At 41.2% G+C, this 14848-nt stretch overlaps 1 protein-coding gene across 4 annotated transcripts; it reads left to right on the top strand.

Annotated features, from left to right (window-relative positions):
- Positions 1–5357: 5357 nt before the first annotated feature.
- LOC112260716 (zinc finger protein 263) lies at positions 5358–14316 on the top strand. Of its 4 annotated transcripts, XM_042328893.1 has the most exons (5): positions 5358–5973; positions 6091–6191; positions 7625–7739; positions 7947–8107; positions 12740–14316. In XM_042328893.1, the coding sequence occupies exons 1-5, from the start codon at positions 5760–5762 to the stop codon at positions 13661–13663; spliced, it is 1515 nt and encodes a 504-aa protein (XP_042184827.1). In that variant the 5' UTR covers positions 5358–5759; the 3' UTR covers positions 13664–14316. The 4 variants fall into 4 exon arrangements, with proteins under 4 accessions (XP_042184827.1, XP_042184826.1, XP_042184828.1 ...); XM_042328892.1 differs by lacking the exon at positions 12740–14316 and having other exon boundaries at positions 7947–11073; XM_042328894.1 differs by lacking the exon at positions 12740–14316 and having other exon boundaries at positions 6091–6293; positions 7947–11073.
- The last annotated feature ends 532 nt before the right edge of the window (positions 14317–14848 follow it).

The following is a 14848-nucleotide window of genomic DNA, read 5'->3' as shown; positions in this document are numbered from 1 at the left end:
GCTAAATTGTAACTATTCGCTCCTATGGCCTATTTATTGCCTACCTCCTCATGCCTTTTGCACACACTGTATATAGACTTTCTTTTTTCTACTGTGTCATTGATTTGTTTATTGTGTTATTGGCTTGTTTATTTTTTACTCCATGTGTAACTCTGTGTTGTTGTCTGTGTCACACTGCTTTGCTTTATCTTGGCCAGGTTGCAGTTGCAAATGAGAACTTGTTCTCAACTAGCCTACCTGGTTAAATAAATGTGAAATAAAATGTAAATAAATAAAACACTAAAATAACAATAACGAGGCAGCGCTGCAGGGAGATAGGACGGACAGTTGATCTTCCTCGCAGTGGCAGACCACGTGTGGCAACACCTACACAGGATCGGTACATCTGAACATCACACCTGCGGGACAGGTACAGGATGGCAACAACATCTGCCCGAGTTACACCAGGAACGCACAATCTCTCCATCAGTGCTCAGACTGTCTGAAATAGGCTGAGAGAGGCTGGACTGAGGACTTGTAGGCCTGTTGTAAGGCTGGTCCTCACCAGACATCACCGTGGCACAAACCCACCGTCCCTGGACCAGACAGGACTGGCAAAAAGTGCTCTTCACTGACGAGTCACGGTTTTGTCTCACCAGTGGTGATGGTCAGATTTGCATTTATGGTTGAAGGAATGAGCGTTACACCGAGGCCTGTACTCTGGAGCGGGATCGATTTGGAGGTGGAGGGTCCGTCATGGTCTGGGGCGGTGTGTCACAGCGTAATCGGACTGAGCTTGTTGTCATTGCAGGCAATCTCAACGCTGTGCGTTACAGGGAAGACATCCTCCTCCCTCATGTGGTACCCTTCCTGCAGGCTCATCCTGACATGACTCTCCAGCATGACAATGCCACCAACCATACTGCTCGTTCTGTGCGTGATTTCCTGCAAGAGAGGAATGTCAGTATTCTGCCATGGCCAGTGAAGAGCCCTGATCTCAATCTCATTGAGTACGTCTGGGACCTGTTGGATCGGAGGGTGAGGGCTAGGGCCATTCCCCCAGAAATGTCCGGGAACTTGCAGGTGTCTTGGTGGTGAAGAGTGGGGAACAACTCACAGAAAGAACTTGCAAATCTGGTGCACTCCATGAGGAGGAGATTCACTGCAGTACTTAATGCAGCTAAGTGGCCACACCAGATACTGACTGTTACTTTTGATTTTGACCCCTCCCCCTTTGTTCAGGAACACATTATTTAATTTCTGTTTGCCACATGTCTGTGGAACTTGTTCAGTTTATGTCTCAGTTGTTGAATCTTATGTCCATACAAATATTTACCCATGTTAAGTTTGCTGAAAATAAAAGCAGTTGACAGTGAGAGGACGTTTCTTTTTTGCTGAGTTTACTAATAGTTTCCTTTCTTTGAGGCATTGGAAAACCTCCCTGGTCTTTGTGGTTGAATTGGTTTGAAATGCAATGCTCGACTGAGGGACCTTACAATTATCTGTATGTGTGGGGTATAGAGAGAAGGTAGTCATTCAAAAATCATGTTACACTTATTGCACACCGAATGAGTCCATGCAACCTATGTGATTTGTTAGGCACATTTTTACTCCTGCACTTATTTATGCTTGCCATAACATAAGGGTTGAATACTTATTGACTGAAGACATTTCAGATTTTCATTTGTAAAAATGTCTAAAAACATAACTCCATTTTGACATTATGGGGTATTGTGTGTAGGCCAGTCACACTATCTATTTAATCCATTTTAAATTTGGGGGGAAAGTCAAGGGGTGGTCATTCTTTCTGCAGGCACTGTATGCCAAGATAGCAAGGAGTACCAGTGTCTGGAATGTGTAATGAGAAACTAGTTCTACACCTTGCTACACTGACTTGCCTCGTTAAATAAAATGAAAAAGTAGCTTGCTACTTGAAGTTTTATCATCTCATGTATTTGTTAGTAGCCTACAGAGTAATATGAGAAGAGTGCAATTGCTGAACTTATGTAGATATCCTAAACAAAGTGTTTTGATAACTCGCAAGTGTAACAGTTCCATGTAGAATAAACCATCATTCACATAATACTGTAGAAGCAGTGAGTGTTCTTCTAATATAACAATGTTCAAATATTACACTGGTCTTTCATCTTCTATTGTCATTCACAGCTGTTAAAAATACAGTATCAGCATTTTGTCTGGTGTAACACAATGTTCTCATTTACACTTTGTAGAACATTTTGACACTAGAATTTATGTTTTTAACTCATATCATGCCACATAAGCCGTTTATAACCAGAGAAGTTGGTTCTAGAATCTATCCTCTTTAAATGTGTTCATGCTTTTCTCCTCCGACATTACAACTGCTGATTCAAAGGGGGTGTGGCAGATATCAAAACTCTTGAGAAGGGCCCAATTGCGGCCTGAAATTCGTGGCATTCCTGCATCTGCAGGAACCTTTCTTTATACTGCAAGTTAGCTAGCACACTGTGTCCCAGCTAACTAGCAAGTTAGCTTGCACATGGTGCCCCTTCATCCTCCCACCTGCTGTGCTAGCGATAGGCGTGGGAGACACAGGTAGACAGTGTTCTTCGCCGGCGCCTCTCAGGCACAGTTTTCTCCGGCACGCGGGGGCAACACACTGTTTTAGCTAACTAGCAAGCTAGCACATGGTGTCACTAACAAGCTAGCTAGCACATTGTGTCGCCCCATCCTCACGCCTGCTGTGCTAGCGGGAAGCGGGGTTAACCGGTAGACGGTGTCCTTCGACCCTTCCTGTCAGGCACTGTTTTCCCTCAGTTCTGTTAATGACGGTGAGAGCCGGTAGGAGCGAAACAACTCAGATAATACTTTTATTTCTCTTTTGACCCGCATTCAAATGTGTCACAAGGGGTAGTTTATGCTGAAGAGGTGAGACTTTAGGAGGGACTGAAAGATGTTGATGTACACATGCGCCGAATACAACAGGTTGAACTCACAGTAAATTGCTTATTTACAAGCCCTGAGCAACAAACCGATCACTGCAGCTGTACATAGTCCATCTGTAAATAGCCCACCCAATCTATCTACCTCATCCCCATACTGTTTTTATTTTATGAACTTTTCTGCTCTTTTGCACACCAGTATCTCTACTTGCACATCATCATCTGCTCATTTATCAATCCAGTGTTATTCTGCTAAATTGTAACTATTCGCTCCTATGGCCTATTTATTGCCTACCTCCTCATGCCTTTTGCACACACTGTATATAGACTTTCTTTTTTCTACTGTGTCATTGATTTGTTTATTGTGTTATTGGCTTGTTTATTTTTTACTCCATGTGTAACTCTGTGTTGTTGTCTGTGTCACACTGCTTTGCTTTATCTTGGCCAGGTTGCAGTTGCAAATGAGAACTTGTTCTCAACTAGCCTACCTGGTTAAATAAATGTGAAATAAAATGTAAATAAATAAAACACTAAAATAACAATAACGAGGCTATACACAGGGTGTGTGGAGTAAAGGTGGTCTAGAGTTTTTTTCCCCTCTGGTTGCACATGTGACATGCTGGTAGAAATTAGGTAAAACTGATTTAAGTTTGCATGCAATGATTGCACATGGCCAATAGAACGGATGGTAGTGGAGGTTTACTCACTCGCCTACGAATTCTCAGAAGGCAGCCTGACCTCCTTTTTCTCCGTCTTCACTCAAATGAAAGGGATTTGGGCTTTTTCTTCGAGAAAGCAGTATATACTTCACATCGGACTCATTAAAGAAACATTCTTTGTCCAGTTCAAGGTGTTCTGATGTCCAGAATCTCTTTTTGGGCATAAGAGACGGTAGCAGCAACATTATGTACAAAACAAATTTTAAAAATAAGTTACAAAACGCAAAATAAATAACAAAACAGCACAGTTGGTTAGGAGCCCGTAAAACGGCAGCCATCCCCTCCGGCTCCGCCATTCTTGGTGGGAGAGAGTTCCAGAGCCTTGGTGCAACCCTGGAGAAGGCCCTGTCGCCGAAGATCTGGAGCTTGGACTTAGGAACGGCAAGGAGGCCTGCTGTAGTGAAATGGAGTAGGCGTGTGGGTTGGTAGGGGAGAAGAAGGTTGTAGAGGTAAGGTGTTGAAGGGCTTTGTAGGTCAGAAGTAGGATCTTGTAGTTAACAAGTTGGGAGAAAGGGAGCCAGTGGCGATCATGGAGGACAGGGGTGATGTGCTGCAAGGACTTAGTGTGGGTAAAGAGTCGGGCTGCAGTGTTCGGAACCATTTACAGCTTATAAAGGGAGCTTGCATTGATGCCGGAGAGTCGCAAGTTGCAGTACTCCAGACGAGAGGTGATGAATGCGTAGATGAGGGTTTCAAAGGCAGGAAGGGAGTACTTATGGTGTGTTAATACATTATTTACCATAGATTTCTATTGGGCGCAACATAATCTGAAACACAACCAAAAAAACTGCAAATGCATCGAAGTTTGTAGTGTCACAAGCTTGATGTCGTCATTGCATGCTAGGAATATGGAACCAAATAATAAACTTGTGTCACTTTGGAGTGAACAGAGTGCCCCATGGTGGCGGTGGGATTCTGGTATGTGCGGGTATAAGCTACGGATAATGAACACAGTTGCATTTTATCAATGGCAATTTGAATGCACAGAAATACCATGACGAGATCCTGAAGCCCATTGTTGTGCCATTCATCCGCCGCCATCCCCTCATGTTTCAGCATGATAATGCACGGCCCCATGTTGCAAAGATCTGTACACAATTCCTGGAATCTAAAAATGTCCCAGGTCTTCCATGGCTTGCATACTCACCAGACATGTCATCCATTGAGCATGTTTGGGATGCTCTGTATCCACGTGTCAGAGAGCGTGTTCCAGTTCCTGCCAATATCCAGCAACTTCTCACAGTCATTAAAGAGGAGTGAGACAACATTCCACAGAACACAATCAACAGCCTGATCAACTTTATTTGAAGGAGATGTGTCGTGCTGCATGAGGCAAATGGTGGTCACACCATTGACTGGTTTTCTGATCCACGCCCCTACCTTTTTTTAAGGTATCTGTAACCAACAGATGCATATCTGTATTCCCAGTCATTTAAAATACATAGATTTGGGCCTAATTGATTTATTTCAATTGATTGATTTGTGATTTCCTTATATGAACTGTACCTCAGTAAAATATTTGAAATTTTGTGTGTTGCATTTATATTTTGTTCAGTGTGTTTTACTTTACCTTTTACTTTACCACATTTTCACAATAGTTTTGTAAGGTTGTGTTGATGACAATATTTGATCATATATAAATATGTTGTGAACGAGTAATTGGATGGAAACACGGTGCTGCATTTGTGGTGGGAACCACGTGCTCGAGTTTCAGGAGTGCCCTGTTAGGGTGAAGGAGGTTGAAGTAGCAGTTCCACAGTTTTCACCCCACACAGTAGGAGGCGGGATGCACTTCTAACGTATTCTTGCGGAAGAACAAGAAGCAGACCAAGAAATGCAATTGCGCACGCATTTCCCATATTGTTGCCAGTTATCAACATCTACGGATTGTTTATCGCACATTAGCTTTGAAAATTGTTCACCCGCACAATAGGTGGAGAAATGCACATCAAGTTATTGCGAACGACATTATACCATAGAAGAAGAAGAAGGATTGCACGTATCTTCCGCTTCACTACATTGTTGTCATTTATGGACATATACGGATTTTTTATTGTACATTATCTGATATTTGATATTTGATATTGAATACTATTTACTTCACACAGGGAATACGCATCTGTAATTTGGGTTGGACAAGATGGCAAGCTGCAATTTCCAGGCACAGTTGGTATCCATTCTGGAGGTATTGGCTAAAGCAGCTGTAGCAGAAATAAACAATCGTGTAGATGATAGCTGTGCTGTTATACGCATGGAAATTATCCAAAGCCAGCGAGATATTGATGTACTGAAAAGGAAGTGTCAAATGATGGAGAGCGAGCTGAAGAAGACACGAGGACGAGTAAGGAGAAAAGGTAGTTGATTTATTCGTTATTCGTGGTAAATTGATTGTATATGCAAAAAACAAATGTGTGTATAGCCCTAATATTTGACTGAATATTTTCATTTTTTTTTTTATCCCATGGCATCAGAGAGATCTTCATATCCAGTCAATATCGTTTTGAATAAGCAGAGGAGTAACTCACAGTGGAGAGACGGAGAGAAGGCTGTTGAAGAGGACTCTCAACCCCAGGTGTAGCCCTTGATCATGACTCGCAATTCCATTACACATAAGAGTCATTGGATGAAGGCGTCTTCTGTACAGGGGACCCTCCATTACTATGCATCGCTTGAGGTACGGTTTTGGAAGCATAAGGAACTTAACTTTCATATAAGCGATAAATAATTTTAAAAACACCAAAAGTTTAAATTGATACACACCTTTTTATAGGTTTAGGGTTAGTGCTCCCATAAGGCCATATCCCCATGTTACAGTATGTGTTTACGGAAGACAGAGACCTGAGCTATTTAGCTAAGGTTACCAAGACTGCTTCGAACACCTAGTGTGTAATGAAAGAAGGCCGCCAGAAACGTGTTGTCACTGAAAAATATTGTCGGATGCAACTGTGATAAAACCCGTTAAAACAGTGTACAGTAAGTGTATATTTTGCATTTATGGCATTATTTTGTTGTGACATCAAAGTAAAGGGCGTTATGTTTCTAGAACCGTATCGCAATTGAGAATCGATTTACGTTTAGTTTGGAGTATTTGGCTGTTTTGGTAGCCAGTCAGTCTACCTCTGAAAATAACATAAGATCCTTGGAACTTAAGGAGTGTAATACATGACCATTTACAGAGACCTGATCTCTTGGATCAATTCTGTTATTGGAATATCAGGAGAATTTACAGTTTTTGTGTGATTGAGTATGAAATACATTAGCTATGTGTTCATATACAAAGCCCTGGATAAACTCCCTCTGTAGCCTACTCTCCTTCACCACTTTCCATCTAAAAGGACCCACGAGCACCAATATGTGAAGTTCATAGAAGCACGTAAAATTAAAGCTAAGGTTCTATATATTTTTTTTATAACTAAGGCATGTACAGTGGGGCAAAAAAGTATTTAGTCAGCCACCAATTGTGCAAGTTCTCCCACTTGAGAGACGCCTGTAATTTTATCATAGGTACCATGACAGACAAAATGAGAAGAAAAAAATCCAGAAAATCACATTGTAGGATTTTTAATCTATTTATTTGCAAATTATGGTGGAAAATAAGTAGCAAGTAGCAACCACAATCTACTAGGTGCTACTTAAAGTCCCCAGGGCCCTTACTGTGTTAGGCAAGACTGCTTCTCCTATTGTGCACGAGAGGCATGGAATGTTCTGGAAAGTATGCTTCAACTAGATGTAGTAGTCTAGTGCCCCTCGATGACTTTAAAACTCTGGTACAAAACTCTGTTCAGGAGGAGTGTAAATGTTTCCTGTAGGCTGGATTGTATTCCTGTGCTGATTTGATTGTATTGTATGTTTTAAGTGTTGTAATGTATTGATTGCTGCTGCCTTCTGGCCAGGTCTCCCTTGCAAAAGAGGCTATGTCTCAATGGGCTTTTCCTGGTTGAATAAAGGTAATATAAATAAATATATGGCGTGTGTCCAGAGTAATAACCTCAGTCCCTGTTACAGCCTACAGATGTGGAGCAGAGAGTGGAGACTGAACCCATACTGATCAAAGATGAGGAGACAGCAGAGGATGTGTGGAAGACTGACCCTCAGGAAGAGTTCAGGATCACTGGAGAGGGTGGGTGTGACCATAAGGGGTACGGCTCAGTCTGTCTATGGAAGACTGTGGGTGTGGTGGTATGCACGTTGCAAATTGGTGTTAGGTGTTTTGTGTTCTGGCATATGGAGGGAATGTACGCACACAGTCAGTTCTAAAGCAGTTGCATTTTGCAACTGTTAAGGGTCTTTTATAATGTTTAATTTCTGTTCTTCCTCAAATCTTTAGAGTCTGGTTCCAAGCCTGGAAAACCACCATCCTTTGAGCAACGGCACTGTGATGAGGACTTCATCACACAACCCAATACATCTCACGAAGACTCAGTGGAACATTACCCCAATTCTGATCGTCCAGAGGAACCAGGAACACCCCGGCTCGCATCTACAGAGGTGTTCAGCACAGAGCAGCACCTTTCGGACGAGGACTCACTAGACCTAGTGATGGTGAAAGAGGAGGAGCTGGATCAGACCATGACCCTGGCAGGACCTGACCAGTTTGTCGTGGATGAGTCTGATGGGCAGCTGATGACCTCTTTGGATCCAGGCAGAGACACTGACCCTGATGGCCACCCAGATTTCTCCTTTCATTCCACAGAAGAGTACTCTCAGAATATCTCAATGGTCCCATCTCATAGTGGGCTGCCATCTGTTCCTACTATGACAGATGATGCAGGGCCATCACTTCACTCTATATGGAAACCACATGCTAACATGTTCAGTGCAGCAAAACACATGAAAATACATTTCAGGACATTGGCTGATGAGACTAGACAACAGATGCCAGAGGGACAGAGCAGTAAAAGGCTGAACTTCAATAATGAAGGAAATAGTTTAGCTCTACAGCCAAGGCAGCATCAATACAGGGCTTCAGAAGCAACAGTGAGATTGAGTGAGTGCATGACAGGGTCAAACATGGCCACCACCTCCACCTTCTCTGGATACAGCCTGAGTCACAGTAGTTATAACATGGTGAAGAGAATGAGGACTCAGTGGAGATCAGGCGGCACCACTGAGAGGCGTTTCAGCTGCACCTTCTGTGGGAAGAGCTTCCCGCGTTTCTGGCAGCTCAAAGAACACCTCCGGAGTCACACTGGAGAGAAACCGTACACCTGCGAACAGTGTGGCAGGAGTTTTACCAAGCAGTGCAACTTGATCAGACATGCTGTGGTCCACAGCGGAGAGAAGCCCTACAAGTGCACACAGTGTGGGAAATGCTTCACTCAGCGCTCCAATATGACGTCACATCAGAGAACACACATAGGAGAGAGTCCAGTGTCTCAATACGTGGCACCCGCATACCCTGGGGATCCACACACAAGTTTAATGTAGTCTCAGAACAGATGGAACAAATAGAAACATAATTGCATTATGCTTCGGAAAACACTTTCAATGTGAAAATGTAGATTAATCAACCCTACTCGCTATCTTCTACACCACTATCTGATGTGCTTTGTTTTTGTATCTAATACCTCTACTGATACACTCCCTATGTATTTATTTGGACAGTGAAGCTAAAACCTTTTATTTGGCTCTATACTCCAGGATTTTGGATTTGAGATCAAATGTTTTATATGAGCCGACAGTACAGAATGTCACCTTTTATTTGAGGATATTTTCAGACATATATTTTACAGTTTAGAAATGAAAGCACTGTATGTATGTACTCTCCCCCCATTTTAACGAGGCATAAGTATTTTGACAAATTCACGTATGATGTATTACATATTCTCAAAAGTTTGATATTTGGTCCCATATTCTTAGTACACAATGACTACATCAAGCTTGTGACTACAAACTTGTTGGATTCATTTGCAGTTTGTTTTGGATTATGTTGTGCCCTGTATAAATGAATGGTAAATAATTTGTGTCATTTTGGAGTCACTTTTATTGTAAATAAGAATAGAATATGTTTCTGAACCCTTTTACATTAATGTGAACGCTACCATGATTACGGATAATCATGAATGAATCCTAGCAAATGGTGAGTGAGAAAGTTAGAGGCATGAATATCATACCACACAAATGGACGCTTACCTCCCATGTTATTGGTAATGGTGAGAGGTTAGCATGTTTTGGGGGCATGATCTATGTGCATCTGTAACTTTCTCACTCATCATTATCTACGATTCATTTAGGATTATTCGTAATCATGGTAGCATCCCCATTAATGTAGATTACATTCTTAATTTCTTATTTACAATAAAAGTGACTCTGATGCAATACATTATTTACCATTCATTTCTATTGGCCACGACATCAACCGAAGCAATCAAAACAAACTGCAAATGAAACCAACAACTTTGTATAGTCACAAGTTTGATGTAGTCATTGTGTGGTAGGAATGTGTGACCAAATACTTAACTTTTGACTAAATTAAATAAACTAAGTGAATTTGTCCAAAATACTAATGACACCTTCGAATGGGGGTGGCAAGCAGTCTCGAGGTTAGAGCATTGGGCCAATAACCCAAAGGTTGCTGGTTCAAATAAAGGAGCAGACAAGGAAATCTTTCACCCTTGTACCTTTGAGCAAGGCACTTAATCCAAATTGCCCCAGGGGCACTAGACAATGGAGAGCCTGCCTGTGACTCCACTCCCTGCGGGTGTCTCAGGAGTTGGGATATGCAAGAAATACATTTTCATTACACACTTGTGTGACAAATATAATCACCCCCAAAATTATTATTCTAAATGTGGTGGTTAGATATATGACGTGCATAAACAGATATGCATTACATATCCTCAAATAAAAGGTGACATTCCGTACTGTCCCCTGATATAAAACATTTTATCTCAAATCCAAAATACTGGAGTATAGAGCCAAATTAAAAGTTGTAGCTTCATTTTCCAAAAGAATACATAGGGGAGTATATGCATGTGCCTTTAAAACCCTAAGAGAATAACCTCCTAATGTAACTCTGCTATAATGCATGTATAATGCGATAGTTACTTGAAATATACAGTATTATTGAAGGAAATTTACATTAAACTAGTTTAATATCGTTGTTCCCCAGCTATGTTTCTAACAAGTTGTATACCTTTTTCAATCCTTTAATAAATACGATACCACATCTTCAGAATAGTTTCATTAGGTTGTGCCGATGTCAATATTTGATCATATATAAAACATGAGTTTTAATGAATGGTAGAAAGTGTTTTGTTATTTTACGTTTTACCAAAGTGCGTCATGCATTATGCATCTATAGCCTTTTATGCATTAATAACCATGCATGTGGGCCACTGCACAATGCACTCTCCCCTACATGTAGCAATAACAATTGACTAAAACTGAAGACGTTTTTTATTGAATAGATATGGCAACCCTACATGCAGACCTGAATAAACCCCGGTACAGTATTTTTCTTGCCTGTGATAATTCTTACAGTTTGAAGGTTTGTTGCAGTCTCATATTTACGGTAATAAATACTTACGTCACGAGTTGAACGGAGGTCCGATTGCAATTGCGCACGCATCTCCACTTCAGACATTAGACATTGTTGCCATTTATCAACATCTACGGTTTGTTTATTGCACATTAGCTTGGACATTGTGGACCATTTACCTTACACAGAGAATACAAATCTGTAATTTGGGCAGAACAAGATGGCCAGCAGCAATTTTCAGGCGCAGTTATTATCCATTATGGAGGTATTGGCTAAAGCAGCTGTAGCAGAAATAAACAAACGTGTAGATGATAGCTGTGCTGTTATACGTTTGGAAATGACCCAAAGCCAGCGAGATATTGATGTACTGAAAAGGAAGTGGCAAATGATGGAGAGCGAGCTGAAGAAGACACATGGACGAGTCAGGAGAAAAGGTAGTTGATGTGTTATTCATAGTCAATTGAATGCATTGCATATTTAAAACCGAATTGTGTGAAATGTAGCTCGAATATTTGAATACAATTATTTTCCAGGTTTTTACCCCATGGCATCAGAGAGATCTTCATATCCAGTCAAGATTGTTTTGAACAAGCAGAGAAGTAGCTCACAGCGGAGAGACCGAGAGAGTGCTGTTGAAGGGGACTCTCAACCGCAGGTGTGATCCATCACCTTTTACAATTACAGAGAACTGACCTATTGATTCATTTCTGTTATTGTAACGTCAGAAGAATGTACTTTTGTGTGATTTATGAGTATGAAAAGGGTTAGATATGGTGTGTTTCCAGAGTAATAACCTCAGTCCCCTGTTAGTCTACCAATGTGGAGCAGGGAGTGAAGACTGAACTCATACTGATCAAAGATGAGGAGACAGCAGAGGACGTGTGGAAGACTGACCCTCAGGAAGAGCTCAGGATCACTGGAGAGGGTGGGTGTGACCATAAGGGGTACTGCTCTGTCTGTCTATGGAAGACTGTGTGGTATGCACGTTCCAAATGGCTACATTGATGTTCTGTGTTTTATGTTAGCATATAAGGCACCAACGTACAGACATAGTCAGTCCTAAAGCAGACATGGTATGCAACTGTTAAAGGAATACTTCAGAATTTTGCCTTTTACTTACTTCCCCAGAGTCAGATGAATTCGTGGGTACCATTTTTTTTGTCTCTATCCAGTATGAATGAAGGTAAAGTAGATTTGCGAGCCAATGCTAACTAGCATTAGCGCAATGACTGGAAGTCTCTGGGTATCTTCTAGTATACTACAGTAGTAGATAATCATAGACTTCCAGTCATTCATTGCGCTAACGCTAGTTAACATTGTCTCGCAAACTACCTCTAACTTCCTTCATACTGGACACAGATATATAAAAAATTGTATCCACAAGTTCATCTGACTGGGGAAGTAGATAAAGGGCCTCATTGACAAAATCATAAAGTGTCTTTTGTAATGTTCATTTTATTTTTATCCTAAAATCTTTAGAGTCTGGTTCCAAGCCTGGGAAACCACCATCCTTTGACCAATGGAACTGTGATGAAGACTTCATCACACAACCCAACATATCTCCCGAAAACTCAGTGGAACATTACCCCAATTCTGATCGTCCAGAGGAACCAGGAACACCCCGGCTCGCATCTACAGAGGTGTTCAGTACAGAGCAGCACCGGCCAGCCAAGAGCAAGGACTCACTAGAGCTAGTGATGGTGAAGGATGAGAAAGAGGAGGAGCTGGATCAGACCACGGTCCCGGCAGGACCTGACCAATTTGTAATGGATGACACTGATGGGCATCTATGGACGTCTGTTGATCCAGGCAGAGATACTGACCCTGATGTCCACCCAGATTTCTCCTTTCATTCCACAGAAGAGTACTCTCAGAATATCTCAATTTTCCCATCTCATGATATCGGGCCATCACTTCACTATTCTATTGTGAAACCACATGCTAACATGTTCAGTGCAGCAGCACACATGAAAAGACATGTCAGAACATCGGCTGATGAGACTAGACAACAGATGCCAGAGGGACAGAGCAGTGAGATGCTGAACTCAAGTAATGAAGGAAATAGTTTAGCTCTACAGCCAAGGCAGCATCAATACAGGGCTTCAGAAGCAACAGTGAGATTGAGTGAGTGCACGACAGGGTCAAACATGGCCACCACCTCCACCTTCTCAGGATACAGCTTGAGTCGCAGTAGTTTTAACATGGTGAAGAGAATGAGGACTCAGTGGAGTTCTGGCAGCACCACCGAGAGGCGATTCAGCTGCACCTTCTGTGGGAAGCGCTTCCAGCGTTTCTGGCAGCTCAAAGAACACCTCCGGAGTCACACTGGAGAGAAACCGTACACCTGTGAACAGTGTGGCAAGAGTTTCACCAAGCAGTGCAACCTGATCAGACATGCTCTGGTCCACAGTGGGGAGAAACCGTATGAGTGCGCACAGTGTGGGAAATGCTTCACCCAGCGCTCCAAAATGACGTCACATCAGAGAACTCACATAGGAGAGAGTGCAGTGTCTCAATATGTGGCACCCGCATACCCTGGGGATCCACGCAGAAGTTTAATGTAGTCTCAGAACAGATGGATCAAAAAGGAACATAATTGCATTTTCTATGGGAAAATATAGGAAAAAATATATTTTGGGACATTTTGACAAGATTTTTCTCCTAATTGATTTGTGAAATGGTTTTTATATTTGACTGTTAACGGATCATCACTTTTATTTTATTAACCTATTTATTTACACCTGGTAACATTGTGTATTGCTACCACAAAATCGTAAAAAACATGTTATATTCAATAACATTTATTTAATTAAAGAGTCAATCTGCGGTTTAAGATCAATAATACACTCCCCTACGTATTTACTTGGACAGTGAAGCTAAGATATTTAATTTGGCTCTATACTCCAGCATTCTGGATTTGAGATCAAATGTTTTATATGAGGTGACAGTACAGAATTTCACCTTTTATTTTAGGATATTTTCATACATATCTGTTTTACCGTTTAGAAATGAATTAACTTTATGTATTTTAGTAATAGACTATAAGTGAGTTTGTCCAAATACTTAAGACACCTTCAAATCGGGAGACTAGATGCATAAAGTGCATTCATTTCTAAACAGAAAAACAGAAAATAAAATGGAGACATTCTGTACTGTCGCCTCATTTAAAACATTTGGTTGTGTTACAGCCTAAATTTAAAATGGATTAAATTGAGATTGTTTGTCACTGGCCTACACACATTACCCCATAATATCATAATGAATTATGTTTTTTTATGTTTACAAATTAATAAATAAAGAAAAAGCTGAAATGTCTTGAGTCAATAAGTATTCAGCACCTTTGTTATGGAAATCCTAAATAAGTTCATGAGTAAAAATGTGCTTAACCCTTTGAGCATGGTGAAGTTATTAATTACACTTTGCATGGTGTAACAATACACCCAGTCACTATAAAGATACAGGCGTCCTTCCTAACTCAGTTGCCGTAGAGGAAGGAAACAACTCAGGGATTTCACCATGAGGTCAATGGTGACTTAAACAGTTACAGAGTTGAATGGCTGTGATATGAGAAAACTGAGGATGGATCAACATTGTACTTATTCCATCTACACTGGAGTTGTTTACCAAGAAGACAGTGAATGTTCCTGAGTGGCCAAGTTACCGTTTTGTCTTAAATCAGCTTGAAAGTCTATGGCAAGACTTGAAAATAGTTGTCTAGCAATGAACAACAACGAATTTGACAGAGCTTG

Source organism: Oncorhynchus tshawytscha, linkage group LG10 (genome assembly GCF_018296145.1).
Source record: "Oncorhynchus tshawytscha isolate Ot180627B linkage group LG10, Otsh_v2.0, whole genome shotgun sequence".
In the NCBI taxonomy this organism is placed as follows: domain Eukaryota; kingdom Metazoa; phylum Chordata; class Actinopteri; order Salmoniformes; family Salmonidae; genus Oncorhynchus; species Oncorhynchus tshawytscha.
The sequence above is the reverse complement of the archived record's forward strand: the minus strand, read 5'-3'. Positions and strand labels throughout refer to the sequence as shown.